The sequence below is a fragment of the Halichoerus grypus genome, chromosome 7 (genome assembly GCF_964656455.1).
Source record: "Halichoerus grypus chromosome 7, mHalGry1.hap1.1, whole genome shotgun sequence".
NCBI classification, from domain to species: domain Eukaryota; kingdom Metazoa; phylum Chordata; class Mammalia; order Carnivora; family Phocidae; genus Halichoerus; species Halichoerus grypus.
Genome location: NC_135718.1, coordinates 43,582,718 through 43,597,542, shown reverse-complemented (window position 1 = coordinate 43,597,542; position 14,825 = coordinate 43,582,718). Strand labels below are relative to the sequence as shown.

At 35.0% G+C, this 14,825-nt stretch overlaps 1 protein-coding gene across 10 annotated transcripts in view; it reads left to right on the top strand.

Moving 5' to 3' along the window:
* The window catches only part of CCSER2 (coiled-coil serine rich protein 2), a 191,255-nt gene that overhangs the window by 41,025 nt on the left and 135,405 nt on the right, over positions 1–14,825 (top strand). For 8 of the 10 annotated variants that reach the window (XR_013449713.1, XM_036103961.2, XM_078077490.1 and 5 more), the window contains 2 exons: positions 1,791–3,240; positions 4,470–4,666. Coding sequence is in view for 7 of the 10 variants with exons in the window: in XM_036103961.2 (XP_035959854.1) it covers positions 1,830–3,240; positions 4,470–4,666 (1,608 nt within the window). In the remaining 3 variants the exon portion in view is untranslated. Of the gene's footprint in view, positions 1–1,790; positions 3,241–4,469; positions 4,667–14,433; positions 14,570–14,825 lie in introns of those variants that run through there. The other 2 variants (XR_013449714.1, XM_078077494.1) reach the window with 2 other exon arrangements.

The window sequence follows — 14,825 nt, the reverse complement described above, 5'->3', positions numbered from 1 at the left end:
AGACCTTTTGAGCAGTTGTATGCTGTTCTCTGTCTGCTTCTCTGTGATCGAGGGGTATAAGGTGGTGTTGTGGGAAGAACTCTTCTGGTGCTCCAAGCTCTCCTGTCTCCTTAGGTTTTGTTAAATGTCTACTAGCCTCACTCCATCCTGCTGAGGGTGTAGTATAATTTTAGGGGCTTCAGACCCTTCCCTCAAGTCAGAATAGTGCCTTAGTAGTTGATAGGTTCTGGTCCCACTGTGCCTCAGCTGAGATTTCAGAGCTTCTGTGCTGAAGGTGTTTTCCTAGACTTTTCTATGGCATGCCAAACCAGTTTCTATCCAAACTGGAGGATGTTTATTAAAACCTTGAAGTTTTATCAACTCACCTATTTTCCCCATTACTGCTTTCAGGCAGTGTCATCAGGCTAGGAACCAGACCACATTGTACAGAATCTTTTTCTGTCCACTAGTTTTTAAAGTTTAGAGGTGCTTCAACAATTTTTGTTTGAAGCTGGTGACTTTTTGGCTAAAAATTGTATACACACACATGTATATATAATCTTTCTCTTTTATTAGTTACTGGGGATAGGAAGTTCTGAAATTCTGCTTCACCCCACCATCTTTACTTGAATGTCTGTATAATTTCCTGAATATTTACTTTTGACATAATAACATATACATACTCTAGAAACTCTCAATTTTTAAAGTATAGGGATGGCTTACTAAAAAAAACCCAACAAATTACAGTGTTGTAAGAAAATAATTTTAAAAACCGTCAGTGACCCTAAGGCATATATTTTTCTTTTATTCACATTTTGCACTTCTGTATGCTTTTGTAGAATTTTTATATAATCACAGTGAGCATATAGTGAGCAGTAAGCATATAGCATATTATATTTCTGTTAATGTTAGGATAAACATTTTAATATTTCTATCTCATCTTTGTAATCTCATCATGTGACCATGACATATGTCATACCTTATTAAACAGTTAAATAAAGAACACTAGGTGGTTCTAGTTTTATGCTCTTGTCTGTGCATTGAACCCTTTTGTGTTTGTTGTTTTGTGTTACCTTTAAAATAAATTTGGAAGGTTGAGATTAGTGGGCTAATCAACTTTATTAAAACCATTATACTTTTCACCATGACACCTACTGTAGTATCTATTTATTTTACCAGTTGGAAATTTTTTTGAGATAGTTGCTTAAAATGATACCTGGTATCTCCACTGTTAATGTCAGAAGAATTTTTTTTGGTGTTACTGTATTTTTTCCTACATCCTACCATGATTTTAGTAATGAATTTTAAAAATGTATTCCAGTTTTTATAAGATCACATATGCTTTAAAAAATAACAAATCACATTTTATTTTTTAAAGGAGATAATTCTATCCGAAGTGAAAAAAATAATTTGGATTGGAAATTGGAAGATGTGTTTTTTATAGAAGTGCTTCTTTTTTAAAAAATACGGTCAACATAGAACACTACATCAAAAACTAATGATGTACTGTATGGTGACTAACATAATAAAAAAAATAATGTCAAAATTGGCAGTCTAGTTTCATTAATTCTGGATTTTGCTATCATTATGCATAGCCTAAGTTTATAAAAGTATTTATAAAAATGTTCTTTAGTTTCTCCTAACATTAATTTATTAATTACTGCATTCAATATTTATTAAGAGCTTTGTAGGAATCATAAGTAGGTTTTGAGCTTTGCTGCATTTCATTGTCTATGAATATACTTATTATGTAATAACCCATGTAATTATGCTTATTTAGGAACCTTTAATCTACTTTTTTGTCTCCTCAGATTCTGTCAAATTTTAAGAACAAATGCATCTTATAGCTCATGGAAGAAAAAACACAAATCAAGACATTTTTGGGTTCCAAATTGCCAAAGTATGGAACAAAGTCTGTGAGAAGTACACTGCAGCCAATGCCAAATGGGACCCCTGTTAATTTATTGGGAACTTCCAAGAGTAGCAACGTCAAAAGTTACATCAAAAATAATGGCTCTGATTGCCCATCATCCCATTCATTTAATTGGAGAACGGCAACTAAATACCAGCTCAGTGCACAAAGTGTTGAAGAGCGTAACAGTACTCAAACTTCACACGATAAAGTAATTGATCCTGAAAAACATGCACCTACTCAAGGAATGTTTGATAAAAATGGGATAAAGGGAGGCTTGAAAAGTATTTCTTTACTCACATCAAAGTTAGCAAAGCCATCCACTATGTTTGTGTCATCTACAGAGGAGTTAAACCAAAAGTCTTTGTCTGGACCATCTAGTTTGGGTAAATACACCAAAGGCACATTATTAGGAAGGACTTCATATTCTTCAGTCAGTGCTCCAAAATCACAGTTGAATGGATTGTATGGGAACCGTTCAGCTGGTAGCATACAAAGGCCTAGAGCAAACTCCTGTGCCACCAGAAGCAGTTCTGGAGAAGGCTTAGCACAGTCCCTAGACAATATTAAATCTCTTACTTGTGAAAAAATGGTAAGGTCACAAAGTTTTTCACATTCCATTCAGAATTCATTCCTTCCACCTTCATCTATAACCAGATCACATTCCTTCAATAGAGCTGCAGATCTTACAAAGCCTTATCAGAACCAACAGCTACCCATTAGAGTGCCTCTGAGGTCAAGTATGCTAGCAAGAAATTCCCGACAGTCAGAAGTACTCAATGGGAATGATCACATAGGATTTGGATTTAATAGGCCTTATGCTGCTGGTGGAAAAAAGTTGGCTTTACCAAATGGCCCAGGTGTAACTTCCACTTTGGGTTATAGGATGGTTCATCCCTCGCTACTGAAATCTAGCCGACCTCCATTTTCTGGCACTATCACCGTTGATGGTAATAAAAATTCACCTGCTGATTCATGTGTAGAAGAAGATGCTGAACTTATGGCTAAGGACAGTGCTACTAATAAGGACCAAGAACTAATTGAAAATGATAGTTATAGAACAGAAAATGACCAGACCATGAAGCATAATGCTAAAATTAGATACCTGAGTGATGATGTGGATGATATTTCCTTGTCGTCTTTGTCATCTTCTGATAAGAATGATTTAAGTGAAGACTTTAGTGATGATTTTATAGATATAGAAGACTCCAACAGAACTAGAATAACTCCAGAGGAAATTTCTCTCAAAGAAGAAAAGCATGAAAATGCACCATCGAAGGATATATTTGATTCCCCCAAGGAAAATGAAAAAAGTAAAACTGACGAGTGGATAGATATAAGTGTCTCTGGTAAATATTAATATTCTTAAGTTTGTTTGCTTTTTCTTAGATAATATAATTGAACTTCATTTAGGATTACCTTTTGATTAATTCCAAGATACTGTCAATTTTGTGGAGGGATGGATCTGGATAAAATTGGGGTAGGGCAACTTTTATCTTCCTGTGACTTTTGCTCCTGGTATTATTTTTCACTATTTAAAACAACAATAAAAATACTCTTCCCTAATGTATCTTAACTTTGTTCTTCTTTGGCTCTCATGTACAGGCCTATTCCTACTGCTTCAGACTTTTTTCTTTTCCCCCACTTCCCTAAACAGTGGCATGCCATTTTAGACTGTCTCTTCCCTTACGGTAATAGATGCTGTTTGTTTAGAGTAAAGCTGTGCCAAAGGGTAAATGAGCTAATAATAATACAGGTTATGTCCAATCTAATGAATGTTTTTATCCTAGGAAATTTTCATTTTTTTAAAGGAGGACTTAGATTTCTTATAGTTATACTTTCAGAGGAACTATATTTTTTTAACTGAGGAAAGTGAGATTAGTACCTATTAAACATTTCCTCTTATACTTGGTCATCCTGGTACTAAAAGTCTGGAGAAAATATATCTTTGTCCCCATATAGCCTGAAAAAGAGCAAACTGAAGGGATTGGGTGTAGGCATGTGATCTGGTCAAGGGTCTAGGCTATGCCTACTAACACAGTTTAGTTCAACCCACTATTTAGTTTAGTTGATATTGTTTTCATAGTAAAACTTTCTCTTTGAAAAAAGCAGCGCATTGATATAAATGCATAAAAACCCTTGACTGTCCGAGGGTCTTCTAGTTAGAAGTGAATGCCAGAACAAGTGTTTCTCTTATGAGGAGGCAACTGCAAGGTAAAATGATACATACAGAGTAAGGAGTTTCATGGCCAGTGTGTAAAAGTAAATATCTTAGGAAATATTAAAAGAATATGAAGCTTTATTTATAATTTTAGAAATGTTGCAGAAGTGAAAGATGGCTCCATGAATTTTCTTTTACATAATGTATTAGGAAACATTTCAGTAGGTTATTTAAGATTTTATCTCTGGATCTTTTTTATTATTTAGGATTTAGAAAATGCTATAGTTACTAATACTTTTTTGCCATTTTTTGCTATAATATATTAAATTATTAGAATTTATAATTTATTTTTGAGAAATATATTTTTGTGAATTAATAACTTTTTTTTTCTTTTTCTTCTTAAAAAATCAATTGAAGACAGGAGTGAATGTACAAAACATACTTCTGGGAATAACTTGATTTCACCAGATACAGATTACAGAGCTGGTTCTTCATTTGAGCTCTCTCCATCTGATAGTTCTGATGGAACATACATGTGGGATGAAGAGGGTTTGGAGCCCATTGGAAATGTCCATCCAGTTGGGAGCTATGAGTCTTCAGAAATGAACAGCATAGTACGTATGAATTTGTATATTCTTTTGCAACATTTTGTTTACCTTACTATGGAAAGACTTGTGATACTGCTTGGATTTTTTTAAGTTTATAAATAGCTCTCCTAGTTTAAAAAAGGAAATTCATATCTGTTAAGAGCCTATAAAACATCTGACCTTAATACATAATAAAGCGTATATTTGTGTCACGTGACACTTGAGTTAAATACACTCTCATACATTATATACACAGACGTATATATAAATAGATATACTATGTTCAGGTTAAGCTAAGCTAGTGGTTCTCAAATTTGGGGAGGAAGGCAACGTCTGGATCTAATTTTGGTTGTCATATTGAGGGGCGCTACTGACAAATAGTGGGAAGATGCCAGGGATGCTGCTTAATGCCCTTACAGTGGTATCCACAGCAAAGGATTATCCAGCCCAAGATGTCAGTAGTGCCACTGTTGAGAAATCCTGGGCTAGGCTATGCTGAGGTATCATTTAAGTGCTAACTCAGTGGCTTAACACAATAAAAGCTTATTTTTTTACTCTTCCAGTCTGTTGTAGGTCTGGAAAACTATATAGGGCAACTTCAGTGTTCTCAGCTGCTTTCATCTTCACCATCTTCACCATCACCAAAACAAGGTGGCTTCACCATCTCCTTTTGAGGCCCCATCAAAAGGTCACTGTTGTAGAGGAAGAATGCTGCTAGGTCTCACATGTGCAATTACTTGCCGTGGCCTGCAGATGGCACATGGTACTTTTACTCACAACCTATTGACCCTATTGAGTACTAACTGGGCAAGAAGTGTAATTTTCCTGTGTGCCTGGAAGGCAAGGGAACCAAATATGGGTCAGCACTAGAAGACCTACCATACATTATTATGTGCATATTTTAAGAGACATTGCACGTAATGTGGCTAATATGCCACATGAGTAAAGTGTAGTTGGGGTTTTTAAAGTGACTCATTGTAATTACTCAGTATATAAAATACGATTTTCCAGTAGTTGTATGGGAAAATTGGTAGTCTTCGTGGATATACTAAATTCCAAGTGGATTTTTTGCAAATGTAATTTTCTATGTTCTCATAAACCTGTGACTTGGAAAAAATAAACATCATTACCAGGGAATTGTTAAATTTCACAGACATAGAGAGGACACATATTTAATTTAGAGAGTATCTCTATCTCATTAGATAAAGGAAGTTTAGAAAAGATTATAGTTTTAGGGCTTTATGTGCTTTCTTACTAGGACTTTTTAAAGCATGATCAAAGTGGGAGTGAACATTGTGTCCAGCAGATGGCAGCAATAATCCACTTAGTACCTGACATTTTTCAGAGGTTCCCACTATTTTCAGTTCACTGTTCCTATAACTTAATGATGCCTCTAAAAGAGTTCAGGATGCACCTCGAGGGGCACCTGGGTGGTTCAGTCGTTAAACGTCTGCCTTCGGCTCAGGTCATGATCCCAGGGTCCTGGGATCGAGCCCCGCGTCGGGCTCCCTGCTTCACGGGAAGCCTGCTTCTCCCTCTCCCAGTCCCCCTGCTTGTGTTCCTGCGCTCGCTATCTCTCTCTCTGTCAAATAAATAAATAAAATCTTAAAAAAAAAAAAAAAAAGAATGCACCTCGATTGACCATTAGTCTTTAAGATCTCAGAGCTTCTGATTTAAGAGGAAAACAGTCTGAGAAAGGATGGAGAATTGATGGTAGATGTTCAAAAAGTGTTAAGATCTCCTACTGGGATAGTGGATTTACCATTTTTGTCCTGAAATTCTATCAGTTTTTGCTTTTTATATTTTGAGAGTATTTTGTTAGGTGTGTACCTGTTTAGAATTGTTTTCTTGGTGAAATTGGACTTAAAGTCATAATTTAGTGCTCTCTATTCCTCATGCTTTTTGTCTTAAGGCCCTTTTTTCAGATATTAGTATATTTTATCATTTTTATTTATGTATGTTCCATGCTTTTACCATGAACCTTTTGATACATAGCAAATAGGTTATAATTTTTTTAAATTACAGTTTCTCTTTTTCTTTTAACCAGTGAGTTTAGTCCTTTTATGTTTGCATTTATTGATATACTTGGACTTCATTCTGCCATCTTATTATTTTTAATTGTCTCACTTTTTCTCCTTTTTTTTTTTTTGCCTAGAGTAGTTTAAATGAATATTTAAAACTTAACCCAAAAAGAACTTTTAACATATTCTCATTTTTCTTGGCCTCCCTATCCCTCTCACCAAAGCCCATGTCCCCACCCCCTTCACCCCCAGTTCCCCAGCCACCCTCATGGTTGTTCTCTACAACCGTGCTCCTTCCGGTCCAGGTCAAGATAAGGAGCTTTCATTAGAATGTGAGTCAACTGTGTCACTACTAACACAGTTTAGTTCAACCCACTATTTAGTTTAGTTGATACTGTTTTCATAGTAAAACTTTCTCTTTGAAAAAAGCAGTGCATTGATATGCATTTTGGTGGGAGCTCCTCCTTATCTTGTCATGGACCCTAACAAACAGTTTGTAGACTGACTACTTTGCATAGTGCTTATCTAGAATCTAGGTGATTTTTTTTTGTTTAAATATGAATAGTGTTTTGTTGAGGTATAATTTACATTAAATATAACGCACAAATATTTTTCATACAGCACAAAGAATTTTGAATATTTTTATATAATTGTTTAAGTCATCCACATTGTGATAGAGGATATTTCTATCACCCCAGAATGTTTCCTGTGCTTTTCAGTCATTCAACCCCTCCCCCAAAGGCGCACCCTGTTTTGATTTATATCACTATAGATTAGTTTTGCCTATACTTCATATAAGTAGAATTATAAACATGCCTATTTTATATCTGGCTTCTTTGAGTCAATATTTTGTACTTTTTATAGTTTGTTTCTTGTTTTGTTATATAACATTCCTTTGTGTGAAGGTAGTACAACTTACTTTATCCCACTTATTGATAGACATTCAGGTTGTTTCCAGTTTTTGGCAACTGCTACTGTTGGGAAGATTTTGCTACATGTTTTTGGGTAAACATTTATGCATTTCTGTTGGTAAAATATGTAGGAGAGGCACCACTGGGTTATCGGGTATTTATGTATATAGCTTCAGATGCTATTAGTGTTCCAAAGTGGTTGTACCAGTGTACAGTACCACTGGTAGTAAATGAGCATTCTAGAAATTCCACTTTCTTTTGGTGTTGTCTGTCTTTTTGCATTTTTGCTATTCTGGTGGGGGTATAGTATTGCACTGAGATTTTTGTCTTGTGTTTTGTGATAACTGCTTGTTGAGCACCTTCACCTATGTTTATTCACCCTTAGGATATCCTCTTATGTGACATGTCTTATATTAAGCTGTATTTTTTCTTTTTGGTTTGTAAAAACCCCTTCGTATATTTTGGATATAAATTTTTTTACACACATATATACATACACATTTATATACATGTATGTGTATATATTTCATACATATGGGTTGCTTTTAAAATCTCTTAATAGTGTCTTTTGTTGAGTAGAAATTAACAATTTCAATATAGTGTAGTTTACATTTTTTCCTTTGTTGTTAGCCCTGTTTTGAACTGCAAAATTTTCATTTACCCCAAAGTCTTAAAGATATGTTCTAGTGTTTTCTTCTAAAAGGTTTGTTTTTTAGCCTTTTATATTTAGATCTATGAGACATCTGGAAATTATTTTTGTGCATGTTATGAGGTAGAGGTCAAGATTAATTTTTTTCTTTTTTTGAGAAGTTTTTGTTCCCTACTCTACTGCAGAGTTATCTTTGTTATAAATCAGTGATTGTATCAGTATATTTCTTGACTCTCTTTTAGTTCATTGGTCTCTTCTTTTATCCATGTGTCAGTGCTATACTGTTTTTATTTCTGTAGCTTTAAGTATTGACATCTGGTAATGTAAGTCTTACAGCTTTTTCTTTTCCAAGGTTTCCGTAGCTCACCTTTTGCAGTCTCTTTAATTATTAGAATGAACAAGTCAATTTCTACAAAGAACCTTCAGGGATTTTGAATGGGATTGCATTAACTTTGTAAATCAGCTTGGGAAGAATTGACATGTTTACTACAGTGAATCTTCCAGTTCATGAATATGGTGTGTTCTTCCATTTACTTGGGACTTCAGAAGTATTTCTTGCTAATGTTCTCTATAAAAATTTATACATATTTGCTTTATTTTTAGGTATTTGATTTCATCAATATAAATGGTACCACTTTAAATTTTTATTTTCTTTGTTTTTGTTGTATGTACAAATATATTTGATTTTTGTATTTTGAGCCGTTTTTCCAGTGACCTTGGGGAATTCAATTATTAGTTTTAATAATTGCCTGGAATTTCTACATATACTGTGAAGTCATACCGTTTGCAAAGTCTCCATCTTCCCATCCTCCCTTTTATTGGATGTGTTAGGACCTCCAACATAACGTTGAATTGAAAAGGTGATAGAATTTCAGCAAAGGTTCAATAGTCCACCATTAAAATTTCTGTGTGTGTGTGGTGGGGGTGGTTATAGATATCTTTCATCAGATTAAGCAAGTTCCCTTTGTTTCATTTGATTTTTTTTTTTTTTTTTTGTGAGTAGATGTTAATTTTTCTCTACATTTATTAAAATCATCAAAAATTTTTTTCCTGTTATATGTTATCTGTTAGTGTGGTAGATTACATTTCTTGATTTTCAAATGTTAAACCACCTTCTATTCCTGGAATAAATTCACTTGGTTGTGATGTATTATTCTTTTAAATGTTGTTGGGCTTGATATCCTAATAGTTTATTTAGATTTGTTGCATTTATGTTCATGAGCAAGATGGCTCTATCTTTTCTTTTCACATTTGGTATCAGGGTTGTGCTGGCATCATAAATGAGTTGAGAAGTATTCCCTGTTTTTTTTGCCCTTTAAAGGAATTTATGGACAGTTGATATTCCCCTTTCTTAAATGTCTACAAATTCACCAAATAAAACTTTAGAACCTGGAGTTTCCTTTGTGAGAGGTTTTTAATAACAGATATAATGTTTTAAGTAGATATGCCCATTAAGATATATAGGTATAGTTTTTGTGTGTGTTGCTTTTTGAGAATTTGTCAATTTCATCTAAGTTGTCATTTCTTGGTGAAAGTTATTCAGGGAGCTCCTGGATGGCTCAATCGGTTAAGTGTCTGACTCTTGATTTCAGCTCAGGTTATGATTTCAAGGTTGTGAGGTCCAGCCCAGTGTTGGGTGTTGCACTGGGTGTGGAGTCTGCTTAAGATTCTCTCTCTCCCTCTCCCTCTGCCTCCCACCCCCCTACCCCACTCATGTGCATGCTCTGTCTCTAAAAAAAAAAAAATTATTCAGGATTACCTTATCTTTTTTTTTTTAAGATTTTATTTATTTATTTGAGAGAGAGAGAGACAGAGGTAGCGATAGAGAGCATGCACAGGGAGGAGAGGGAGAAGCAGGCTCTCCGCGGAGCAGGGAGCCTAATGTGGAGCTTGATCCCAGAATCCCAGGATCATGACCTGAGCTGAAGGCAGGCGCCTAACCAACTGAGCCACCCAGGCACCCCCAGATTATCTTATCTTTTAACATCTTTACGGTATTATAGTGATGTCTACTGAGCTCTTGCTATAGTCCTGGCATTAAGTATCTTATATGTATGACCTTATTTAATCTTTATAGCAACCCCATGAGATAGTCAGAGATGATACTCAAAATACTCAACACCGGTATCACCATGGCTATTCACACTATTCAGGCATGTACTTCCTAATATCAGCCCAAGAGGTAGGTGCTGTTATTATCTCCATCTTATTAAAAAAAAGGAATAAACATAGAATCCAAGGATATAAAGCTAGTACATGGATTTTTAATTTAGCTTGTTCCAGAGCCCTGGCTCTTAATCACTGTGCTGTATTGCCTCTCAATATGCAAAATACCTATATGGTCCTAGGACATGAAAGGATGTCTTAAACACACACACACACATACACTCACTAAAAACCATAAAGAAAAAAATTACTAAATTTAATTACATCAAGGGCACCTGGGTGGTTCAGTCGGTTAAGTGCTTTTGGCTCAAGTCATGATCTCAGGGTCCTGGGATTGAGTCCCACATCAGGCTCCCTGCTCAGCGGGGATCCTGTTTCTCCCTCTCCTTCTGCCCCTCCCCCTGCTTATGCTCTCTCTCTCAAAGAAATAAAATCTTAAAAAAATTAATTACATCAAAATTTAAAACTAGACATAGATAATAAATAAAAACAAAGTTAAAAGCCACTGGCTAAGAGATTATTTGTGATACATTTAACAAGAATTAGAAGTCAGACCACATGATAAATTTTCCTTATCAATAAGAAAAAGGCAAAATAATACAACAGATAGAAGATAATGAAATAGTAAATAGCTAATGTGTACTGAGACATACAATTTCACACTCACCAGACTGGCTAAAATTTTAGTCAGATAATAGCAAGTGGGGTGAATATGACGAACAATAGAAATCTTTCTTCACTGCTGGGAAGGATAAATTGCTAAATCATTTTTGGAAGATACTTGGCAACATGTAGTAAAGTTGAAGATCCAAATATGATCTGATCAGTAATGTTATTCTTAGGTTTATATCCTAAAGAAACCCTAACATATATGATCAGAGACATGAATAAGAATGTTTGTTGCTGTACTGTTGTCGTCGTCGTCGTCGTCTTATTATTAGGGATAACTTAAATGTTCATTAGCAGGGAAACAAATTAACAGATTTAAGTGATCTTATACAGTATATTATACATATTATACAGCAGTAAAAATGAATGAACTTACACTTATAATACACATGTACCACAAAAATGTAAAACTAAAAAAAAGAAGTTGCAGAACATTATGTATCACTTATATAAGCTGTAAAAACACATATAAAACAATATTATTTACTGTTCACAAATACATAAATGTATTAAAGGGAAAGAAAGCCATTCCTCCAAGAGCCCTGGTTCCTTTTAATGGAAAATGCTCTTTTTGAAGCCGAATTCTGGGGGCTAGGTATACTTACTGCTGTTGAAAAGTTGCTGCTCCCAGGCATCTTCAGTGGACAGAAAGAGAGAATATAAGTGTGTGTGTGTGTGTGTGTGTGTGTGTGTGTGTGTGTGTGTGTTTATATACATACACATTTACATCAATATTTATTTCTACATTATCTATATATATTGAAAACCATGCGTTCATACTAATACCTCCAATTCCAATCCAATGCCACAGGATTCATTCAAATTTTCTTTCTATATTTGCAACCTCCCTTCTCTGATGGTGATAAACCTGGCTTCTGTTATCCTTAAAATATTTACTTACTTGATCTGTTTTCCTCTATGTAACTGATTTCTGTTCTTTGCCACCACTTCCTCTTTCCCATTTATGTCTTTCTCATCCTACCTGGGCTCTGAAACCCCTATAATGGGTCACACACCATGCATGGATAATGTTTCTACCCTGTTTGGGCTCTGATGTACCATATCAGGCCATCCCCCACATATATTCTGCTTAAATTCTTATATCTCATACCAGGCCAACCTCCTGCCTCAAATGCTCCCTCTTCACTCTCATCATTACCCCTGATGTACTTAAGCCCTGATGTACTAGGCCCACCTGGGCATGGATGCTCTTTTCACATTACTTGGGTTCTAATTGCCCATGTTCACTGTCCCTCTGTATGTATGCCTTCCTTAGCTTGCTCAGTCTCTGACTCTTCATGCCTCACTCTTTCACCCCCAATCCCTACCTGCCAATTTGAAAGAATATTTATGAAGATGCTCTTGGACATCTTAATCTTAATAATATAGGTACAGTATAAACATTCCCAGACCTGTACATGTATCTGTTTTATTATCAAAGCAAATGATAAAAAATTCATAAAAATCATGAAAAATGCTTCTATATGTAGTAAATTTTATAGAATCTGTATTATTTTATGTGATTAATATGAAAATCTGGGTCTGGAAGTATCCAGACAGCTAAAAGGTTCATTTTTCAAACACTGGTTAAATTCAGAGTTTGACATGAACTGCTCTGATTTTTAGGAAATGTGAATTAGATTATTATAATGGTCAGTGAAATTAATTATAATCAATGAGGAAAGTGAACAGTGTCTTGTGTTGGAAGGATTTCTGAGAATCTGGGATTGGCTCAACCATAAAGATTTAAGAGGCATCTATTGCAAAACTGCTTTTTCAAAGGGGGAAAAGTAGTATTTATTTGGAAAAAATATAGCACATATAATACTGTCTTTGTTGTGTATTTGTAGCAATAAAGAACTACATAATCTCAGAAATTAGAAAAATCTCATTAAGGATGCTGGGCATTCTGATTTTTATTGTTTTTGTAATCAGATTCAGACTTTAATTAAAAACACATTTATAAATCTATAGGTGTATTAGTTTTTTCTTATTGCTGTGACAAATTACCAAAAATCTTAATAGCTTAAAACAACATAAACTTATCTTACTGTCTTAGGACCCAGGCCCTCACTGGACTAAAAAAAAAGGTGGGCAAGGCTTTCCTTTTGAAAGCCCTAGAGGGGAATCTCTTTCCTTGCGTTTCTAGCTTCGAGGCTGCCGCATTGCTCGGCTCATAGCCCCTTCCATCTGCAGAGCCAGCAATGGCTGGTTGAGTCTCACCTCATGTTACTATGACCTTGTCTCCCTCTTCTATTTAAGGACCCTTGTGATTACATTGGGCCCAACTGGATAATCCAGTATACTGCCCTATTTTGAGGTCTCCTCATTGGCAATCTTAATTCATTTGTAACCTTAATTCTTCTTTGCCATGTAACCTAACATATTCACAGGTTCCAGGGATTAAAATATGGACATCTTTGAGGTGGCCATTATTCTTCTACCTTGCCTTAGAGTTTTTTTTAAATAATACGATTATTATATTATTTTGAAGTTGACAAATTTAGCTCTAGTACTAAAAATAAAATAGTAAATTTTAAGCACAGTTTAGCCAAACTCATTTTTTTCAATTTAAGTTACTCTAAACTGATGACATAGTTATTGAAGTGGCTTCACTAAGGTTTGTCATTGCTGTAGCTAATCATAGGTTTTATTATTTGGAGATATTTGAATATTTTTACTTGTAATATTTGGTATCTTCCAATAACTGGAAATAACTTATAGCAGCTTGTGTGTGTATGTTTGTATTTTCATGCTAGGTGTGCTGCACTATGAACTATGATTTTAAATAAAAGGAGGATGGGATTACTTTATAACTCCCAGCTTTTGTTTTCTTGGGCATTGGACCAATATATACTCTGGCAATTTATACATTTACTCTGAATTTTCATTTTAGATCTATTGGTCATACCTATCACAATGGAGATTGTTTACTACTCTTTCCCACCCTTCATTATTCAGTTTATGAGATTTTGCATTTGTTTCCATTCATCCACTTGGCAGTGCTATATTGAGTCTTTTATATACAGAAAAATTAGATGCTGTAGAATTGAGGACATAGAGATCATTTACTCTTATCCACTAATTTTATAGATAAGGATACTGAAGCCTAGAAAAGTTAAGTCACACAATCACTTAAGAGACACAGAGGAATTAGAAGTTGGAATAAACCAGCTCCCAGTTTATTGTCTCTACTGTACGATGTGGCACCATAAATTTATACTGGGTTTCTTCTTTAAGGTAAAGAAGGTGCTATTCACTGTTGTATTCTGTTTTCTCTTTGTTATTAAATGTCTGCCTTTTGGAAAATTGTTCCTTTTCAGTCTTACTGGAGAATATCTTTTTTTTTTTTTAAGATTTTCTTTACTTATTTGACAGAGAGAGCATGCACAAGCAGGGGGAGCGGCAGGCAGAGGGAGAAGCAGGCTCCCTGCTGAGCAAGGAGCCTGATGCAGGACTCGATCCCAGGACCCCAGGATCATGACCTGAGCCGAAGGCAGATGCTTGATACCAGGTGTCCCTATCTTTTTTGAAAATCGAAATTTACAGATTAATTGCTTCTCCTCTTGTCTCTGCACCAAACTATAGTAGACTAGAAGAATGAAAAGGGGAAAGGCTAATTTGTGGTTGGATCATTCATTTGTTCAGCATGTGTTTTAAATTTCCACTGTGTGCTCTGTACTCTAGTTACTGAGAAATACATGTGAATAAAGAGACAATTGCTGCCTCAACAGAAACTTATCCACATTAAGAGAGGAGATATACTTAAT